This window comes from Armigeres subalbatus, chromosome 3 (assembly GCF_024139115.2).
Source record: "Armigeres subalbatus isolate Guangzhou_Male chromosome 3, GZ_Asu_2, whole genome shotgun sequence".
NCBI lineage: Eukaryota > Metazoa > Arthropoda > Insecta > Diptera > Culicidae > Armigeres > Armigeres subalbatus.
Window position 1 is genome coordinate 266,624,065 of NC_085141.1, and position 19,779 is coordinate 266,643,843.

Genomic DNA, 19,779 nt, shown 5'->3' on the forward strand with positions numbered 1-19,779 from the left:
ATTTTTATCGCTACCACATGAATTGATTGAAAGTGAAGTGAAAAACTGCTGTATTTAAACTTCTGCTTATCGTGGCGCATTGTCTGATTCAATCAGTTTGGAGAGGTAATCAGAGGAGAGTAAGCAGCATTTGATTTTCGCGAAACATGGGAAGAAGGATAACAATTTTTCGCACCATCGCTTGTGCCGGAGTTTATCGCACTGTAATTTATCCGGATAAAATGCATGGTGGAGTGATCAGTTGTCGCGTGAGTGAGTGAGAAATCCAAACCCTAAAAATCATATTGTCATCCACAAAGAAACGAAATGAATTTACTATTTATTTCGATTTTATTTTCATTCAGCACTGGCAAAACTTCAAAAATAATGTTTAACAATTCATTGTAAAAGCTAGCATCCTTCGCTTTATGCCTCCTCTGGTTTAGTACGCTGCCGCTATATTCCTATGTCATGTAACAAAGTTCTATCAAACACACTGTTGCATTAATCACGAGTCAATCAGCAAAAATGGTAATTTTAATTTTCCATATTCTAACTAAGACGAAGAGTTCAAAAATATAATTCATTTGTTGAGTTTGGTACATTTTGTTCTTAATAACTACAGATTGTAAAAATTTCATGAAATTCATTTTCGCAAGGCGCTTATTGGCTAATATGGCGATTGTGCATGGCATATTCGCTTATTCTAGGAAAATAGATTCATTAACACCGGAAAGAACTATCGCAGTTTTAACAGCTAATAATTAATTCATTTTCACACAACTTCCATTCGATATTCAGTCAACATTCGAGATTAAATCCGCTTTCAACTTTGTTACCTACTTCTTGCTATCATTAGCAACAATGTTGCTTATTTTATCAGATTTTTCTGGAAGCACTTGGGTTGCATCGCCATTCAGGGGAGGAAGAGTTTGTTCCGGACCGACGTTCGCGCTAGTCGGGGTACTCGTGTGTACCGCGTTCAGCTCCACCGGGGTGTGCATGTGAGATTGCGATTGCGATTGCTGTAAAGAAGCGGCTTCAGCCATTTGCAATCCAATGGTCGCTCCAATCTTAGCACTAGCCTGTCGGAAGCTATCGCTCAATTTCAGCTGAACAACATTGATGCACATGGATGTCAAAGCCAAGCCGAAAATCAAGTAGAGAATGCTGCACATCATGTAGATGGGATGCTGGGGGACGAAGTCTCCGAATCCGATAGTTGAGATCGATATGAACACAAAATAGAAAGCCTCGAAGAAAGACCAATTCTCCCACGTGTAGTAAATGGTTGCTCCAAAAAGCATATAAGCAACGAGTATAAAGATTGCAATTGATATTGGAAGATTGAATTCGTCATCGATTTCGAACGTTTCGGGGACGGGAGTAGCCGGTGATTCGCATGTTGGAGGTGCTTCCACTGAAGTGGAAGGCTGAGGCAGATCTGTGCCCTGCGTATTGGTCGGTTGTAGTTCGTGTTCACCGCTGGGACGCCTGACCATGTCGTACACAACATTGAGTCCTTTCATAACCTCCTGCAGAGGGAAATGGAAATTTTAATTAATATTGGCGATAGACAAGCATACATATTCAGCGTTCTTACCTTTACTTGAGCTGTTTTTCGCACTTTGCGAATAGATCCCGTATAGTATAACCGTCGGACGTATGCCCATAAAAATTTGATCCCTCTAGTAAACAATTTGCCAAAATCGGCAAGAACTATAAGAAATATGGGAATACCAATGATAGCATATATGATGGTCAACGCTCGACCCGTCGTTGTAGATGGTGATATGTGGCCATATCCTGGAAGCGGAAGAAGAGTTAGTCATGTGACGGATTGTTATACACAATTCTGCAATATCTTCAATGAGAAATCCAAAACGGTATGATTTGTTGGAACAAATAGAATTACCAATTGTTGACACCACAGTCAAAGAATAGATCACGCCGTTGATAAAATTCCATGCCGTATTGCCACTATAGGTTTTCATTCCAGCTTCGAATGCAACCTGCAACTCTTCCTCAAATTTCCTCAATCTTGCTCTAGCAGTCTGTTTCCAGTCCTCCTCCCTTGAAATCATGAATTATTACCAAAAGTTCAACCCATCTGTATCAAACAATACCTTTGACTATGACTGGATACCCAAAGCTGATCGATGAAATCCCGCTTAACTCTTTTAACGCCACATTTGTATTGTGACTCGAATGTACCTTCGGTGACTCTAAATATAACGCCACCAATTCCACATAGCATCACCATTACTCCAAAATAGTACACACACTCATTAACCTGCAACCTCATTCTTCGGATTTCCAAGGGATTATCATCTAAAAAGTCTAACCAGAAGTCTTTCATTTCGCTCAGTATTTCGCTCCAAGTAAACAAGTCATCCTTTTTCTCAACGTAAATCAACAGCGCTCGCCTGCGCTTCTTCTCTTTAGGTCCCTCGACTTTCTTATCGCTAACATCTGCCAAGTCTTTCTTTTCATCTGCCGTATGATCCTCTGCAGCCTTTTCCTCTCCAACAACTAGCTTGTTGTCTGATTCCTCTTTGACATCATCTTTATCAGTTTTCGCAACTTTCCTCTGGGTTAGTACCATTTCCGCTTCTTTCGCTTGCTCCGGCACAATTATCGGTTCTGCGCCAACCGCAACAGCCGATTCAACCTCTGCTGTGACAATTGGCGCCTCCTCCGAAGGTTCCGGTTCAGGCGGAAAATCCGAGGGAAGCTCTGACTCAGGTTCAGGGGAAGTCGCGGGCTCTGGCGTTTTTGATTGAGCTATATCGAGCTTCGTAGATCTGGGCCTTTTAGGTTTTCTAGGAGAAAATCTCCTTCTAATGGTAGTTGTCTTCTCCTCGTCGCTTGTGATGTTCCCTTCTTCTTCGCTGCTCGAGGCCGATGGGCTGGACGTTTTTGGAATAATTAAAATTTTCTTTCTGGTCGCTGCAGGCGACACAGGTGTTTTGGATCTCGTTGGTGGTGCTGGAGGCAGAATCGGAGCTTCAATACTCTTGGATCGCTCTTCACGTTCCCGGTTTCGTAGCTCGACCTGCAACTTAGCTCGCTGTTCCTCCAACATTTCTTCGCGATACTTTTCAAACCGCCTCAGCCTCATCCGGTCCAGTTCTCGTTTCTCCTGTAGAAATTTGAGTTTTTCCAACTCAAATTTGCGTCGTTCTTCGTTGAAGCGTGAGAGATTGTTTTGGAGCTGTGACGACTTTGGATCGCCGTCTTTGACTCGCTCCGATTGGTAACGTTCGATTCGTTCACGACGTTTGCGAACCTCGGTGTCCGACACTTTACCGCCATCGCTGGAATCGTCTGTTTTGGGTTTGCTATAATTGTACAGATAAGTTGTTGGATTGTAGGATGTTAAAGATCGCAATTTACATAATTAAACTACTAATGGTCAGTGTTCTTTAGAGGTCTTCAGGTCTAGAACTGTGCGTCAACGGAATACAAAGCTTTTTGTACCAGAGTCATCAAGAAATACGTCAGATTTATCTTCTTCTTTAATGGCTCTACATTCCAACTGGAACTTGGCCTGCTTTACAACTCGGTAATTAATTGAAAGCTTTTCTATGAACGCCATTGCATGAGTATGTATCGTATGTGGTAAGTACAATGAATACACTATGCCCAGTGTGTCGAGAAAATTTCCAACCCGAAAACCGAGAATGGAACTCGCCACCTCCGGCTTAACAACCCTACGCTTTTACTCCAAGCAGCTTCAAGTATTTCATAGATAACAGAACATAATCACAACCAAGTCATTTAGAATCCTTTGAGATCAAAGTGGAACACCCTCACACACCCCAAACATTTGTTCGTTTCGTTGCGCGTTGCACTGAGGTTTTTCTCGCTAAGATTTCGTCAAACGTTCAATAAGTTGCTACAAGTTGCTACAAAGAATCGTTTCGGACTTAGGTAACATTAGATCGTGAAAATCCGTTAGTGTACGAATTTGTTTGCATTGTGTTTTACAACGTAGATTAAGAAGAAATCAATTGTGAGCAATCGCCAAGGAAAAGATATGTATATAGAAACGTTTATTGTGTTCGAAGGAGATTGTGGTCGATCATTCCACGTTGAATTTGTTGGTTTGACCGAAAGTGAATTGTGTGCATTGTCGAATGGAAACATCATCTGGATCCAGGGATTGAATCCAAAAGAAAATGAGAAAATCTCTAGCTTATCATCTCTGTATACATTTACGATACACAGATAGCAAAAAGCCAATGAAATTTATGCTAAAAATCATGCACATAAATGGAACGCCATTATCAGCGTAATTCTACGCGGATTATAGCCTAAATATATAGGGGAGGAGGTTCGGTTGTGGGCACCGTTCGGTTATGGGCACCCCTATGTAACTTTTGACAGATAAGAGATGCTGTCATTCTGACAACCGTCATTTGTTTGCTATAATAGCATGATGTTTTGTGATCAATATCAAACCGGATGGGCATCTCAGTGATGAACTTAATCAAATATTAAAAAATCACTCTAATAAAGAAATAAAAAAAAAAAAAAAAAGATGGGCATCTCTACTTTGAACTAGAAACAAATAAATTTTTCGTACAAGAAAAACAACACGAAAGTTCATTCCGTGCCGATAGTTCGAACGAGCCAGACGTGTGTGCTGTGTCTCATCACGGGTTTTGTTCGGTAGTGCGAGTGCTATTGTGTGGTGCGTATCCTACCTACGGATCCAAGGCGATCACTGTCGGCGAGGGGAAGTAGCTGCTTCTGGCGACGCCAGTGAAGCAGGCTATTGTTACTGCTGCTACCTACAGCAGCAGCCGCAGATAAGTGGCAAAGATTGTTGTATTGTTCTCCCACAGAGTGGGTCTGATTAGAATAGTTTGAATTAGTTTTTTATTAGTTTTTTTTCTAATTAGTTAATAGTTATTAGTTCTTAGCTTGTAATAACTATACTTCCAACACCTTGCGAGGTGATAATGGAGGCGGAGACTGCGGAGGGCAGTGGGCCTCCCAAAGATGGTGGTCGCACACGGTTCTACCATGCATCTTCTCCTGGGCCTTGGGTTGTTTACTTTCGGCAGAAAGTGAAAAGCCTAGATTTTCTCGGCATTAAGCGAGATTTGACGCGTCGTTTTCCGAAAACTGATTTCCATCAGGTAAATCGGAACAAACTACGCATAACCGCACCTACATACAAGGATGCAAACGAAATCGCTAAAGACAAGGCCTACAATGTTGAATATTTGGTTTATGTCCCCTCGCGGGAGGTCGAAATCGAAGGTGTGATCAACGCAGCGAGCCTGACTTGCAAGGATGTACTTGCGGGAAAAGGCCGCTTAAAGAATGCAATGGAGTCTACTGTGGATATTCTGGATTGCAAGGAGTTGCATTCAGCTACCATGGTAGATGGTAAAAGAGTGTATTCTAAGTCAGGTTCGCTTCGGGTGACGTTCGCCGGTTTGATTCTCCCAAAATATGAAGATATTGAAAATATGTTATTTCCGGTGCGTCTTTTTGTGCCGAGGGTGTTCAATTGTACCAACTGCAAACAGTTGGGGCACACTGCCGAGTTTTGCGACAACAAGCCCCGTTGTGGCAAATGTTTTGAAAAGCATAGGGAGGAGTCCTGTCAACAACAAGCTACAAAGTGCGCTTATTGTGGCATGGATCCTCCCCATGGTTCTAAGAATGCCCGGTGTACAAAAGCGCACCCAAAAAGTGAAGCGCTCGTTGGTACAGCGCTCCAAGCAGTCGTATGCGGAAATGGTTAAGTCGCAAGACACATCCGCCACAACCACCGCCACGGCTGCTATTTCAGCTGCCGTTCGAGTAAGTGATTACTACGATTCTATTGCCACTGATGAATTGGACTCCGACGTAGCTGATATGGATGATTCTTCGAAGGTACACGTGCCCGAAAAGAGGAAGCAACCGTCTTCCCCGGGATCGCGCCGTAAGAGAACAAAAGTCATCCATAAAAGCTTGCCAAAATCTGAAGGTAATGGGGATTATTTAAAATCCCGAAGCAATCTGTCTTCACTGCTCCTTTGGATCCTAGTTGCAGCAAGACATTCCCGCCATTGCCTAAAACCGATGTTTCAAGAAACATCCGGTTAGGAAGAATCAATGAAAGAAAAATGCAATTCGCACTTCCAGAAAAAATATTCCGTCCAAGCGAGGATTGATCTCCTTTAAGGACCTCGTGGACCGTTTTTGAATTTGTTCAATATTCCGAATTCATTGAGGCCACTCATTGACCTCTTTATACCAACAGTAGAAAGTTATCTGAAGCAATTGACTGTTTCATGGCCCTTCTTGCAGAAATTGTATCTTTCGATGGATAATACGGCCATGCAAGATACAATCACTGTGCTGCAGTGGAACTGTCATAGTCTGAAAAATAAATTAGACGTGTTCAAGTTTTGATTCGCAATTCCGATTGCGATATATTTGCACTCTGTGAAACATGGCTTTCTTCTGAAGATGAAATCAACTTCCACGATTTTAATATTATTCGCCAAGATCAGGATGATCATTATGGTGGCGTTCTTTTGGGGATCAAAAGTGCTACTCTTTCTACAGAATTCCCATTCCGTCTGTTAATGGCCTAGAGATCGTCGCTTGCCAAATCAATGTAAAGAATAAAGGTCTTTGCATAGCGTCAGGGTACATTACTCCAAATGCCGCTAGTAATCGTCGGCATCTTTGGAGCGCAGTCTCCTCCTATCATCTCCAGTATTGATATTGGGTGATATGAACGCACATGGTATTGGATGGGGCGAAACGTATGACGATTATAGAGCGCCTATTTTCTATGATTTGTGTGACGATTTCAATTTGAATATTTTGAACACTGGTGAAGTAACTCGAATAGGACCTAATGGTCAACAAAGCCGTATTGATCTGTCTTTATGTTCAAATTCACTATCATTAGATTGCACGTGGAAGGTAATTCAAGATCCCCATGGTAGTGACCATATGCCGATAGTCACCACAATTAGGAGTGGCTATCAACAATCTGAGCCAGTTAATGTTCCTTTCGATCTCACGAAGAACATTGACTGGCAAAAATTTGCATCGGCGGTAAAGATTGGTATTGAATCAACTGATACTCTTCCCCCTTTGGATGAATATCGATTCCTTACTGAGTTGATTCAAAAAAGCGCACTAGAAGCTCAGAAACGACGCGTTCCAAGTACATCTGTCATCAGAAGACCAGCCACTCCTGGATGGGATGATGAATGTACTAAGTTGTATTCTGAGAAATCTGATGCCTTCAAGGCCTTCCGTAAACACGGAAGGTCAGAGCTTTGAAGAGTATTTGAGGCTCGAAAGAAAACTCAAAAATCTTCTCAAGGCAAAAAACGTAGCTACTGGCGACGTTTTGTCGAGGGACTATCACGAGAAACCTCAATGACAACACTTTGGAAAACGGCTCGCAACATGCGGAACCGCATTTCCACCAATGAGAGTGAAGAATACTCCAATCGATGGATATTCAACTTCGCAAAAAGGTCTGCCCAGATTCCGTACCAGCAGAACCGCTATTTCGAGAATCAGTCACTGATCCCGGTTCATTGGGTGGACCATTCACAATGCTGGAACTTTCTATGTCTCTTCTTTCATCGAATAACTCTGCTCCGGGATGCGATAACATCAAATTCAATCTTCTTAAAAACCTCCCAGATATCGCAAAAAGACGATTACTTGACCTGTACAACTGTTTCATGGAGTACAACATTGTGCCACCTGAATGGCGACAGGTCAAAGTAATAGCTATTCAAAAGCCTGGGAAACCAGCGTCTAATTACAATTCATACCGGCCGATTGCCATGCTATCATGCATGAGAAAATTATTGGAGAAAATGATCCTTTCAAGAGTCGACCATTGGGTCGAAGAAAATGCATTGCTTTCAAATACTCAGTTTGGATTTAGAAAAGGGAAAGGAACAAACGATTGTCTAGCGTTGCTTTCTTCAGATATACAGCTGGCCTTTGCGCACAAGGAGCAATTGGCTTCAGTATTCTTGGACATTAAGGGCGCTTTTGATTCAGTTTCCATAGAAGTACTGTCAGACAATCTGCACAGTAATGGATTACCCGTTATTTTGAATAATTTCTTGTACAATTTGTTGTCAGAAAAACAAATGAACTTCACACTCGGCACTCTGACAACTTCCAGAACTAGTTACATGGGCCTTCCCCAAGGTTCATGTTTAAGTCCCTTGCTTTATAATTTCTATGTTAAAGATATTGACAATTGTTTGGAAGGACAATGCACGCTCAGACAACTTGCAGATGATGCCGTGGTCTCTCTAAGAGGTCCATGTGCAGCTGTCTTGCAAGGACCATTGCAAAGTACCCTAGATAATCTGACTGTTTGGGCCAGACATTTAGGGATCGAGTTCTCTCCGCAAAAAACTCAATTGGTTGTGTTTACTAAGAAGCGGTATCCTGCTCAACTGAAACTCAAGCTGTTGAATGATGACATCAACCAATCTTTATCTTCTAAATACCTTGGGGTCGTGTTTGATTCCAAATGTACCTGGAAACTCCACATTGAGTATTTGATACAAAAATGCCGGAAAAGGATCAATTTTCTACGTTCTATCTCCGGAACATGGTGGGGTGCTCACCCGGAAGACCTCATCAAACTCTATAGAACGACTATTCTCTCTGTTTTAGAGTATGGCTCCTTCTGCTTCCTCTCAGCAGCTGATTGCCACCTGATCAAATTGGAACGAATTCAGTATCGTTGTTTGCGTATTGCCCTTGGCTGCATGCATTCAACGCATAACATGAGCCTGGAGGTGCTTGCTGGAGTCACTCCTTTAAAGCACCGTTACTGGGAGCTCTCGCTTAGAATACTCATCAAATGTGGAACAAGTAACACACTTGTTCTAGATAACTTCGATAATATGCTTGAACTAACTTGTCGTTCAAGATTCCTGAGAGTTTATCTCAACTACATATCGTCAGATCTTTGTCTTCCGTGTTATAATCCCCTCGAGTTCACTTCACCAACGACAGTTCCTCAATTGTATACGATCTGTCCATGAAACATGCTATTCAAGGAATACCAGATCATCTTCGACAAATATCTATTCCCTCACTTTTTTCTGAAAAATATGAACATGTCAATTGCAACAACAGATATTTCACTGATGGTTCTCGCATCAACGGATCCACTGGCTTCGGTGTTTTCAATGTAACTTCAACCACCTTCCGAAAACTTCAGGAACCGTTTTCGGTTTATGTTGCTGAGCTGGCAGCAATTAACTTCGCTTTGGGGATAATTTCCAATCAGCCCGTAGACCATTATTTCATCTTCTCGGATAGTCTTAGTTCTATCGAGGCACTCCGGTCGATGAAACCTGTTAAGCACGCATCTTACTTTCTTACAAACATAAGAGAGCAGATGCGTGTTTTGGTCGAAAGATCATTCAAGATTACCTTTGTTTGGGTCCCATCTCACTGCTCAATCTACGGCAATGAGAAGGCAGACTCGCTGGCAAAGGTGGGCGCACAGGAAGGTGAGGTTTATGATAGACAACTCTCGAGTAACGAGTTTTTCCCATTAGTCCGTCAGAGTACTCTTCAAAGTTGGCAAAGGAATTGGACACACAATGAACTTGGACGATGGCTATTTTCCATAGTTCCTAAAGTTTCTGCGCGAGCGTGGTTCAGAGGTGAGGACTTAAGTCGAGGCTTCATTCGCACGATGTCGAGACTTATGTCCAATCACTATTTACTAAACGCACATCTGTACAGAATAAACCTTGTCGATAGCAACTTATGTAGGTGCGGAGCCGGTTATGATGACATCGATCACGTAGTTTGGTTCTGCTCGAAAAATGACGCCTCCAGAGAGCGACTATTGGATACCCTAGTGGCCCGAGGTAAACAACCCTTCAGGGAAATTCGAGGTGTTTTGGGGGATCGTGATGCGGTCTATATGCAGGCCATTTATAGTTTCATTTGTGATTCTGACATCAAAATCTATTTTTTTTCTTCTGTCAAAGTTTTTTTTTGTACTGTCTCTGTCTCTATGTTCCGTAGATCTCCGTTACTCAGGCCATCCGGAAGACGCTCCCAGTAGAACCAATCCTCGAGCACGACGACACGCCACATCGTCCCTTACGCCAAATGCCCGGATCAGCAGCCGAAATTCCTTGATTCCGAATCCTAAGCCTCGTCCATCCTTTAATATTGTAAACTAACCTCGAGTCACCACGAGTACGCTGGCTCCTATCCCTCTCTTACTAACTGAAAAAAAAATGTCATTGATTGTATATATCACAAAGAAATATGGCTCCGTAAAGTGTTATACACGCCTGAGCCTACCAAATAAACGAACTTGGAAAAAAAAAAAACAACACGAAAGTTTTTTTTGGCCTTTCAAAGTGTCAAAAATTAAAGGATTTAATTCAAAAAGTGAGTTCTAATGCGTATTTACACAGTAAATTTAATCTATTTTGAGGCCCAATGTCGATTGCCATAAAAAATGTTAGCGCGAATTTTTTTTTCTTCTCGTTCCAGAAAGGCTGCGAAATTCGGTTGTGGGCACCTTTATTGGTTCGGTTATGGGCACCCTCATTTTACTGATAAATCATTCAATATCGTTTGACTTGGCCCTTAACTTATTTTTATAATAAGTTTTTATAATTAGTTTGACATAATTGTTCGAAATAATGAGTTTATTTAATATTTTTGTTCTTTGGGCATGTCTAGTCATTATACACACACTTTTTGGAACAAAGCGTTGACCGATTTGCTTGCAACAAGTTGCATTCGACGGGGAATGCTTTCCCATTGTTTCCTATTGAAAATTGGTCAGATCGGACTATGGGATCAAAATTTATGGCCAAAATATTATTTTTTTAAATGAACGAGAAAGGCACTATTGCCGCTAGGGTGATTAATCAGGATTTTTTTGACTGTGATGCATACCAATAAAACGTAAATCAATGAAAAATTAAAACCCATTTACCTAAAGTGCTATTTTAGACCTTTCTTATGTGATTTTTTTCAACATCCTCCTTAATGCACCGAGGGAGGCATCATCACTGCTAGGTGAATTGATTTGAGTTTTTTAGCGTCTCCTGGCTTTTAGAATGAATAAACTATTCCTTGTCTTTAAATCTGGGTGGATTTTATTCATGCTTCTTTATTTTTAGCTAAGTTTTCAAGGGTGCCCACAACCGAACCACGAAATGAAAATGTCCAAAAATGTCAAATTTTCTAAATTTGTCAATATTTTTTCTAAATCGATGAAATCATATTAATTTCTTTGCTAGTAGTAAGGTTATAAGTTTAGCTTTCGATTGCTATGCAAATGTCGACATAAGATCAACCAGGGCCAAAGTTTTGGACCAAACACAAAAGGGTACCCACAACCGAACCTCCTCCCCTACAATCTTCTTCTTCTTCTTCTTATTGGCATTACATCCCCACACTGGGACAGAGCCGCCTCGCAGCTTAGTGTTCATTAATCACTTCCACAGTTATTAACTGCGAGGTTTCTAAGCCAGGTTACCATTTTTGCATTCGTATATCATGCATTCGTATATCGATGATACTTTTATGCCCAGGGAAGTCGAGACAATTTCCAATCCAAAAATTGCCTAGACCGGCACCGGGAATCGAACCCAGCCACCCTCAGCATGGTCTTGCTTTGTAGCCGCGCGTCTAAGGAGGGCCCCTCCTCCCCTACAATATTTGACGTAATTCGTCCGTCAGTATTGCATGCAAGCTGTAAGCAACTTGCTGCATGATGCTGCATTTCAACTTGCTTTACACATCTGACCAAAAAAAGGGTGTCCAAAGCAAAATGAGCGAGATATCTTCACTTCTCGGTGGGGGCTGTCTATCCGATTTTGTTTTTTCGCACTTGTATACAAGTTTGGTAAACTTGCTATCATGCTGTATGGTATTGTTTTACAAGAAAAGAGAACGCACGACTATCTATGTTGCTACGATTATTTTGTCCTTCCGTTCGTTGCATCATAAAGGAATGCATCATAAAAGAAATTGCCGTCACATTTGCCAGTCAGTCATCCTGAAACGTTTTCGCTTTATTTGACCAACATTGCAAAAAATGCTACCAAGGAAGACATTTGATTATTTTTCATTCAAAGTTGTGATGCAAATGAATTAAAAAGCAAAGGTGATGAATGCATTCACATGGCCTAAAGGAATAAAATTTCGTGAATTTGTGCAAAGGTTTAACCCTTTATAAGGCAGTGGCAACTATATTGCCACCAACAAATTATATATTTTTCTATTTATTAACAAGAGCTCTACTTATTATTTCCCATGTAGTGGCTTTATTTGCTTCCTAGTAACACCCCAGGTGAATTTGAGCCATGAAAAAATCGAAATGTCATTTTGAGAACAGTATTTTTTTACGAACAGATCGTAAGTTCCGAGTGGAAGAAGGATTTTCACTTATAATTCGTTAAAAAACGATAAAGATATATTTTTTCCAGTTGGTATTAATTATTTTGAATTTCCTGTGTTAGATTATTACGTAATTAGCGTGAAAAAAGCTTTGCCATTCTGTATATTTGGTTTTTGGATATTTGATTTGGGAACAAAAGCGCAAAAAAAAATTTTCACTTATAATGCGTTTTCCGACTAGAACTCTTCACCAAAAAGTGTAACGTACCTTGATTTGACCGGTTTCACGTAAAACCTAATTTTTTAAAATCTTTATTTTATTTTTGTTGTTACCTGTTCTCCCGCTTGCCGGGCAGTGGCAACTACATTGCCACCAATTTTTCCATGTTTCTGAACTGTTTAACGTATAACAAACATACATTTGAGTTTGATACCATGTCAACATTGCATCCTATTGTTGTTTTTGTTAATTTATTGTTTAGATTCGTCTGCCTTATAAAGGGTTAATGATACATGGAAGACTCAACATTAAAGAAAATTTTGCTAGATTAAGAGCAGAATTTTCCTCAATGTTTAATGTTAGCCTTTAAGTTTTTTGTGCCTGCTGTATCTTAATTCACATGTCGATAAAATAGGATGATGAAAATGTAATGAAAATCTGTTTGCAAAGGTTCTTGGGGCCGGGAAAGGTTCTTAAGATGGTTCGAGACCCCTCCCTCCTATGGAATGGGGGGCTCCTATACAAATGAAACACCAATTTCTGCATAACTCGAGAACTAATCAGAGAATAAATTAATTTTAGACGAAACAAAGTTCGTCGGGTCTGCTAGTAAATAAATAAATAAAAAAAAATAAATAAATAAAAATTCCTACATGAATTTCAGTAATATTTTTTTATTGTAATTGATCAGAAATTTCAAAAATTCTTCATGGAACTTCTCCTGAAATGTCCTGTAGGATTATTTTAGTAAATCCGATACACAAATCAAGCTTGGGTCTACAATGCAATGCCAATACCTCACTTTATACTCGGACGCCGAAGAGTGAGCACGTACTCGAGAGTGATTACCAAGTGATAAACGGTTGCTCACACTTAATGCGATTTTTGTTTGTTTTGCGGAATCTATTCATCGAATAGATCTAACATGGAAACCAGAAATAACACTTTGAAACTGGCTTTTGCTCAATCTGCAAAGATTCCTCTACACATGGATGTTTTACGGTTCATGATGCGCGTGTTGAAAGTTCCTGCTACCGATGTTCATTCGTTATACAAAGATGAAAACGATCAGCGATTTTATGTCAAATTCCTGGACAATAACAGTTTTAACCGTTTCGCTGCAACAATGGAGGAACATTATACATTTGGCACATTTGTACATTTGGCATTTCAGAGCGCGATGCTATTATGAAGGGTTGAAAAACAAGTACTTTTTTTGCAAGGCAGAGGGACACAACAAAGCTAACTGTCCCAAGTTAGCGGATATGAAAGGTCAAGCGGTCTCTGTGATGACAGGTAATCGGTTGTACAGTCAGGTGGCGGCGAATATACGGATCGCTACGAGCTACAATGAAAACGAAAACGTACCTGTATCGTCCATGACGGTGTTAAAAGTACCGCAGCAATCAAGCTCTAAGACCTTGAGCCAAGGAGAATCAGAAGAACAATCAATCAGTCAGGAGGTGGCAACGGGCAAAGGGAGTTCTCATCCAGAAAGTGTGGTTAACTTTGGGGAAAACAGTAATGTCGCGGTGAAACGGAATGAGCTTGATGTGCAAGTGACACACACAACTAACAGTTCGATGGAGATGGATGATACATCACGTGCGAGCAAGGAGGAGAACAATTTGAAACGACCACCAGCATCGGTTTCTACATCGAAAACGATAGTTCTGACAAGGAGAAAGAAAAAGGTAGAGGACGAGGAAAGAAAAAGAAACCGCACATTGAAAATTCATCCGGTGATAGTGTAAGTAGAAGTCGCTCTAGGGGAGTCTCTCGTGGTAGCTTACGGGGAACTCATCGTGAGTGTGAATAAGTGGCCCTCTGACGTGAATCTGATGTCATACATTCGAAAAATTGCTACGATCAATCTGAAGTCTATTAGATGTTTAGATATGTGAAGTCGATTAGATGAGACGACTTTGTGTAGAATAACGATCTTGATGTTATCTTCATGCAAGAAGTTACGTTTGAGAACTTCTCTTTCTTGCCGACACACACATCAATAGTGAATATTAGTGATGACGGGAAGGGGACGGGTGTTTTAGTACGCACTAATATCGAATACTCAAATCTGGTATTGAACACTAACGGTCGGATTACATCGGTTGTGATTGAGGGAGTGAACTTTGTTAACGTCTATGCGCATTCAGGCTCGAAGTATAAACGAGAAAGAGACATTCTGTTCACTGAGAATATGATGATACACATTGGTGAGTTCAGAGAGAATGTTTTTCTTGGGGACTTCAACTGCATACTTGATAGACAAGATTCAACAGTTCCAGGGAATCAATTTTTCTGAAATTCGCTTGCGAAACAAGCGACAAAAGAGAACCAACGACAAAGCTTTGTTTTTGTCGGAGATAATAATGACAAAGATCCGAAAAATTTTGTCAGCAACAAAAAAGAAGACAATCTTGTTGCTAACTTTTCATCCCGTTATTTTGCATTATTTCTAGAGCAAATTTCGGTTTTATGCTATCATAGTTTCTGCTTTTATGGAAATATTCGAGAATCCAACAATGGTTACAATATTAGCATCGTATTCTCGGAAATATAAGAGCAGGCAAGGCAAATGATTCTTGTCATATTGTGTTCGGGTTCTGATAAAGGTTTGTCGCTAGGTGTGTTTGTCAGTAACAAACTTTGTTGACGACAAAGGGTATATTGTTAGGCGTTGCTCGAATATTGATTCCCTGGGAACAACTAAAAATATATGTGCTGGACTAAAAAAACTGGTTAGTGGACTTGAGCTGTCGGATGTAGAGCTTTCGAAAAACTTGAATCGATGTTTTACTTTTGTGGGAGGTGATTCAAAATCAAGACTTGATAGAATTTACGGGTCGAAAGCTTTCATTGAACAGGTTAAGAAAGTCGAAACTATCGCTATCGGTTATGACCATGGGGGTAAAAAGGAGTGAACAAATAAGTTTATATGGGAGAGGTTACTGGAAACTAAACTCCAGTTTGATTTATGACAGGGAAATTCAGGATAAATTTAAATCAGTGTACATCCAGTTAAAAAATAGACACTCATTTCAAAACATCAGTTTCTGGTGGAACAATGATCTGAAAAACGGAATTAGGAGATTCGTTTCATTTGAATCAACAGATAACACGAGAAAAAAGTTTCTACTATAAATGTTTTTGTGATCACATTCCTTGCATTCCGACGAAAAACTTTCATTCTTTCATGTTACTTCTTTCATTAATCGTTCATCTTACTCAAAAATGCTAAAATTGAAGTTGACCAATCCCTCGAGTTTGAAAAATGCAATATTGCAAATGCAAATGCAAAGACAAATTTAAAAACAACAACGATTCTTGTCCAGGTGATTTCAATAACGTTCTAGACCCTCTTGATAAACATCTGACGGAAATTGACAAGCAACAATTAGCTAAACCGATTGAGATTGGGGAAATTGAACAAGCGATTAAAGAGGCTTCCAAAAATAGTTCTCCGGGTCCGGATGGTGTTAATTACGGATTTTACGAAACGTTTTTTGACTTGCTTAAAAATGAAATGGTGGTACTATTCAATGCTTATTATGTCGAAGGTGAATACGCTCCCGGTCTGTTCTCTTCTGGTATAATAGCACTAATTCCGAAAAAAGGCGATAGTTTTAGTCTAGATAACAAACGACCTATAAGTATGCTTAACAGTGACTATAAATCTTTTGTAAAGATTCTATGTAACAGAATGAAACCTATCATGGATAAATTATTGGGACCTGGACAAGCTGCAAGCATTGAAAATAGCTCTTCTGTCAACAATCTTACACTGCTTAGAAACATCATTATTAAAGCAAACAAATGTAGAAACTTCAAAGGTGTTATAATGTCCATAGACTTAGAAAAACCTTTCGATCGCGTTGACCACAATTTTCTCTGGGCGATTTTGAAGAAATTTGAGTTTCCTGAAATATTTAAATACTGCCTTCAAAAGTTGTACAGAAATGCAACCTCAAAAGTATTATTCAATGGTTTTTTAACAAGCTCGTTTCCAGTTGAATGCTCTGTGAGGCAAGGATGCCCATTGAGTATGGCTCTGTTCGCTTTGTATATCGAACCTTTGCTTAGAATGATAGATAAAAACATTAAAGGTGTATTAGTCAATGATGTTTTCATAAGAATTATTGCATATGCGGATGATTTGAATATTTTTATAAGAAATGATGCGGAGTTTAGTGTAGGGGCAGCAGGGACTATGTCCAAGGGCTTGACGACCCCTCCCCATGGCCACTGCGAGTTAGGGGGCCTGCCTAGGATGTGGTGGGGTTTGACAGTGGGCTCTGTTAAACCTCTACAAAAAGCTGCATGTGTCCATAAGCAGGCCCTATCAAACCCAGTCAACACATGAACGTATATGGTGTCGTGTAGGATGCTGAAGTGCAGGCGATAGAGGTACTTTTCCACACAACATGTATGTATATCGTCTCCAATTTAGCATCTTGTATTGCACCATGTGCGATTTTATGTAGACTGGGAAGCGACCGTGTGCCGCTCAAAGCGCACAAGCCCAACACGAGTGCCAACCGGCACATCAGGATTGATACCAGTGAGATCCTGATTACGGTATACTGGTCAAGGCAAGTGACACACACGCGCGCGAAAGTAATGCAAAATAAACGACATGTAAAATGAACGTAAATTTACATTCTTACTTAACGTCAAATAGAGATAAAATAAGGGTTGCTGAATAACATAAGCTTTCGATTACTATAAATTATCTTCAATTTTAATCCCGTCTCTTTTTTACTTTTCTTACGTTAATAAAATGATAACGCGGGCGCCTAATCCGAAATTCAAATGAACAATCGCTCACTTTGAGCGATTGATTGTTTATTCTCGCGAAGAATGAACAATTGAACAAATTAAGGAAATGCTAATACTAGAGATGGGCGTTCAGATCCGGAACCGTTAAAAAGATCCGGATCTTTAAAGTGAGTGAATGGCTCGTGGATCATTTTTTAAAAGATCCGGATCACCAGATCAGCAAACTATATAATTATTTGTAAGGAAATAATAAAATAAAAAGTCCATTGTTTGTAATCCATACGCTTCTAAACAAGAAAGGGTGAAGTTATTGTCAGTACGGTTCAAAAGTGTGAGCCTGAATGACAAACGTTTCACTATTTTGCATTCTTCTTGCGTTTTGTTCTAAGGATCCGACCTGGTTGAAAGATCCGGATCATTAGAATGAATGACCCAGATCTGACCCGTTCATTAAAGTGATCCGTTTTGCCCATCTCTAGCTAATACTGCTGTGTAGAAGTTTCATAGGTCACATCACTTTCCATGGTGAATCCCGATCTATGTTACTGATTACCCCACCCAACTAACACTACTTCCTTCCCGTGGTAAATGTGGAGATGCAGAGGTATTCTCGGTCTCTAGTAGCAACAATTACCACACCCTCACATTTCCTCCCTTTCCCAACTGACTGTAAGGACTTGGCCGGCGCCGTTATTGATCAACATTTGCGAGCTGCTGAAACGTGCACTTCGAGAATAGTTGGTAAATCCCAACCACTATTCACTTGGATCGTAGTGCAATTTGCACCAGTTTTGATCAATCACGGAGTAGCAACCATTGATATGTACAGTCAGTCTAAGCTAAGCTAAGCTAAGAAATGATGCGGAGTTTAGTGTTGCATTGGAATTGACAAATTACTTCAGTATATTCTCCAGAATCAAAATAAATTTCCAAAAATCAAAATATTTGAGACTTAACAATTGCCTTCTCGGTCCGCAGTTGATAACTGAAGCAAAAAACTTGAAGATTTTAGGAGTTAAATTCTCAGAAAAATTTGCAGATATGATAGATTTTAATTACGAAGACTTGATACAAAACATTACTTATAGCTTAGCACTACAATTCAGCAGAAAACTTAACTTCGTTCAAAAAATATGGATTCTAAATATATATGTGCTTTCAAAATTGTGGTACACGCTTAAAATCAATAACACAGAGATGTGTTTGCATCACACAAAACGGACCTAATGTGGAACATCCCCTAGATGAGCGACAGTTACACAGGCACAAAAATGCCTCGTACGGTCGTGATAACGGTCCTTTTCAACACGTAAACGTTTGTACAGATTCCTTGTTTCATGAGGAACCAAATACTGTTGAAAATATTGAAATCCAAGCTTCAATAAAGCCACACGAGCTATTTTTATGGCTGTGTAACTATCGCTCATCTAGGGGATGTTCCGCATTAGGTCCGTTTTGTGTGATGCAAACACATCTCTGTGTTATTGATTTTAAGCGTGTATGTTTCACAAATTATACCGCCTGATAACAAACACATCGCCATACTTAGAAAAAAGTGTGGAAATTTTATATGGAAAGAATTTTTCTATAAGGTGGAGCGGAATGAGCTGTACGCTCCAGTAGTCAAAGGTGGTCTCTCATTAACAGATGTCGAATCTAAATCTAAAGCTCTTTCCATCAAAAGCTTGTTTTGTTCGAGTAAAAATGGTACAACTGATGATTTCATAATAAGACAAGCTTTGAACAAAGATTTGTCCAGAAACACACGTGCATGGATTGAACAAGCATCAACATTTAACGAAATGAATCTCAAAACTAGCAAACAAATTTAGTATGGATTAACAACTAATCTAAATATTTAAATAAAACAGCAGGAGAAAAATCCAAATTACCATTGGGAAGCGATTTATGAAAACGTAAGCCAAAATTTTCTAACTAGTGAATCCAGATCAACATTATTTTTTGTATTTAGGGATACCATTCCGTGTATAGAAAAGTTATATAGGCACAAAGTACGAGGGACTAATTCGCCAACTTGTGATTCTTGTGGAAGAATCGACACTGTTGACACTGAACATATTTGGAACTGGTTAAATCGTGGGATTAGCAACAAATTCAACATTAGGGTAAATGACACGTTAGATTTACTTCAATGTGGCATTGCAAATAAAAACTGTAAATATAAAGCAGCTTTATGGTTGACAGTGGAGACGATAACATATTGTACCAAAAGCCATACAGATGGGAGTATAGGCAATCTGAAAAGCCAAATTAGTGTCAAAAAATGGAATAACAAAGAAATGTTTTTAAAACAATACAATATATGTGTTTATTGTAAAATATAGTTTTTAGTCAGTTGTAAGGTTCTTTGTAGCAAATTGGTACTTAATAAAAAAACCTTGCTTTATGTT

The 19,779-nt window shown here is 39.8% G+C and overlaps 1 protein-coding gene across 4 annotated transcripts in view; it reads right to left on the reverse strand.

The window, feature by feature from the left end:
- Nucleotides 1-311: 311 nt before the first annotated feature.
- LOC134224096 (potassium channel subfamily K member 18) overlaps nucleotides 312-19,779 on the reverse strand; it is an 89,664-nt gene continuing 70,196 nt past the window's right edge. For 3 of the 4 annotated variants that reach the window (XM_062703336.1, XM_062703335.1, XM_062703334.1), the window contains 2 exons: nucleotides 1,583-1,785; nucleotides 312-1,514 (listed from right to left, as the gene is read on the reverse strand). In XM_062703336.1, the coding sequence (XP_062559320.1) occupies nucleotides 819-1,514; nucleotides 1,583-1,785 (899 nt within the window). In that variant the 3' untranslated portion in view covers nucleotides 312-818. Of the gene's footprint in view, nucleotides 1,515-1,582; nucleotides 1,786-1,894; nucleotides 2,053-2,105; nucleotides 3,321-19,779 lie in introns of all 4 variants that reach the window. The other variant, XM_062703333.1, reaches the window with a different exon arrangement.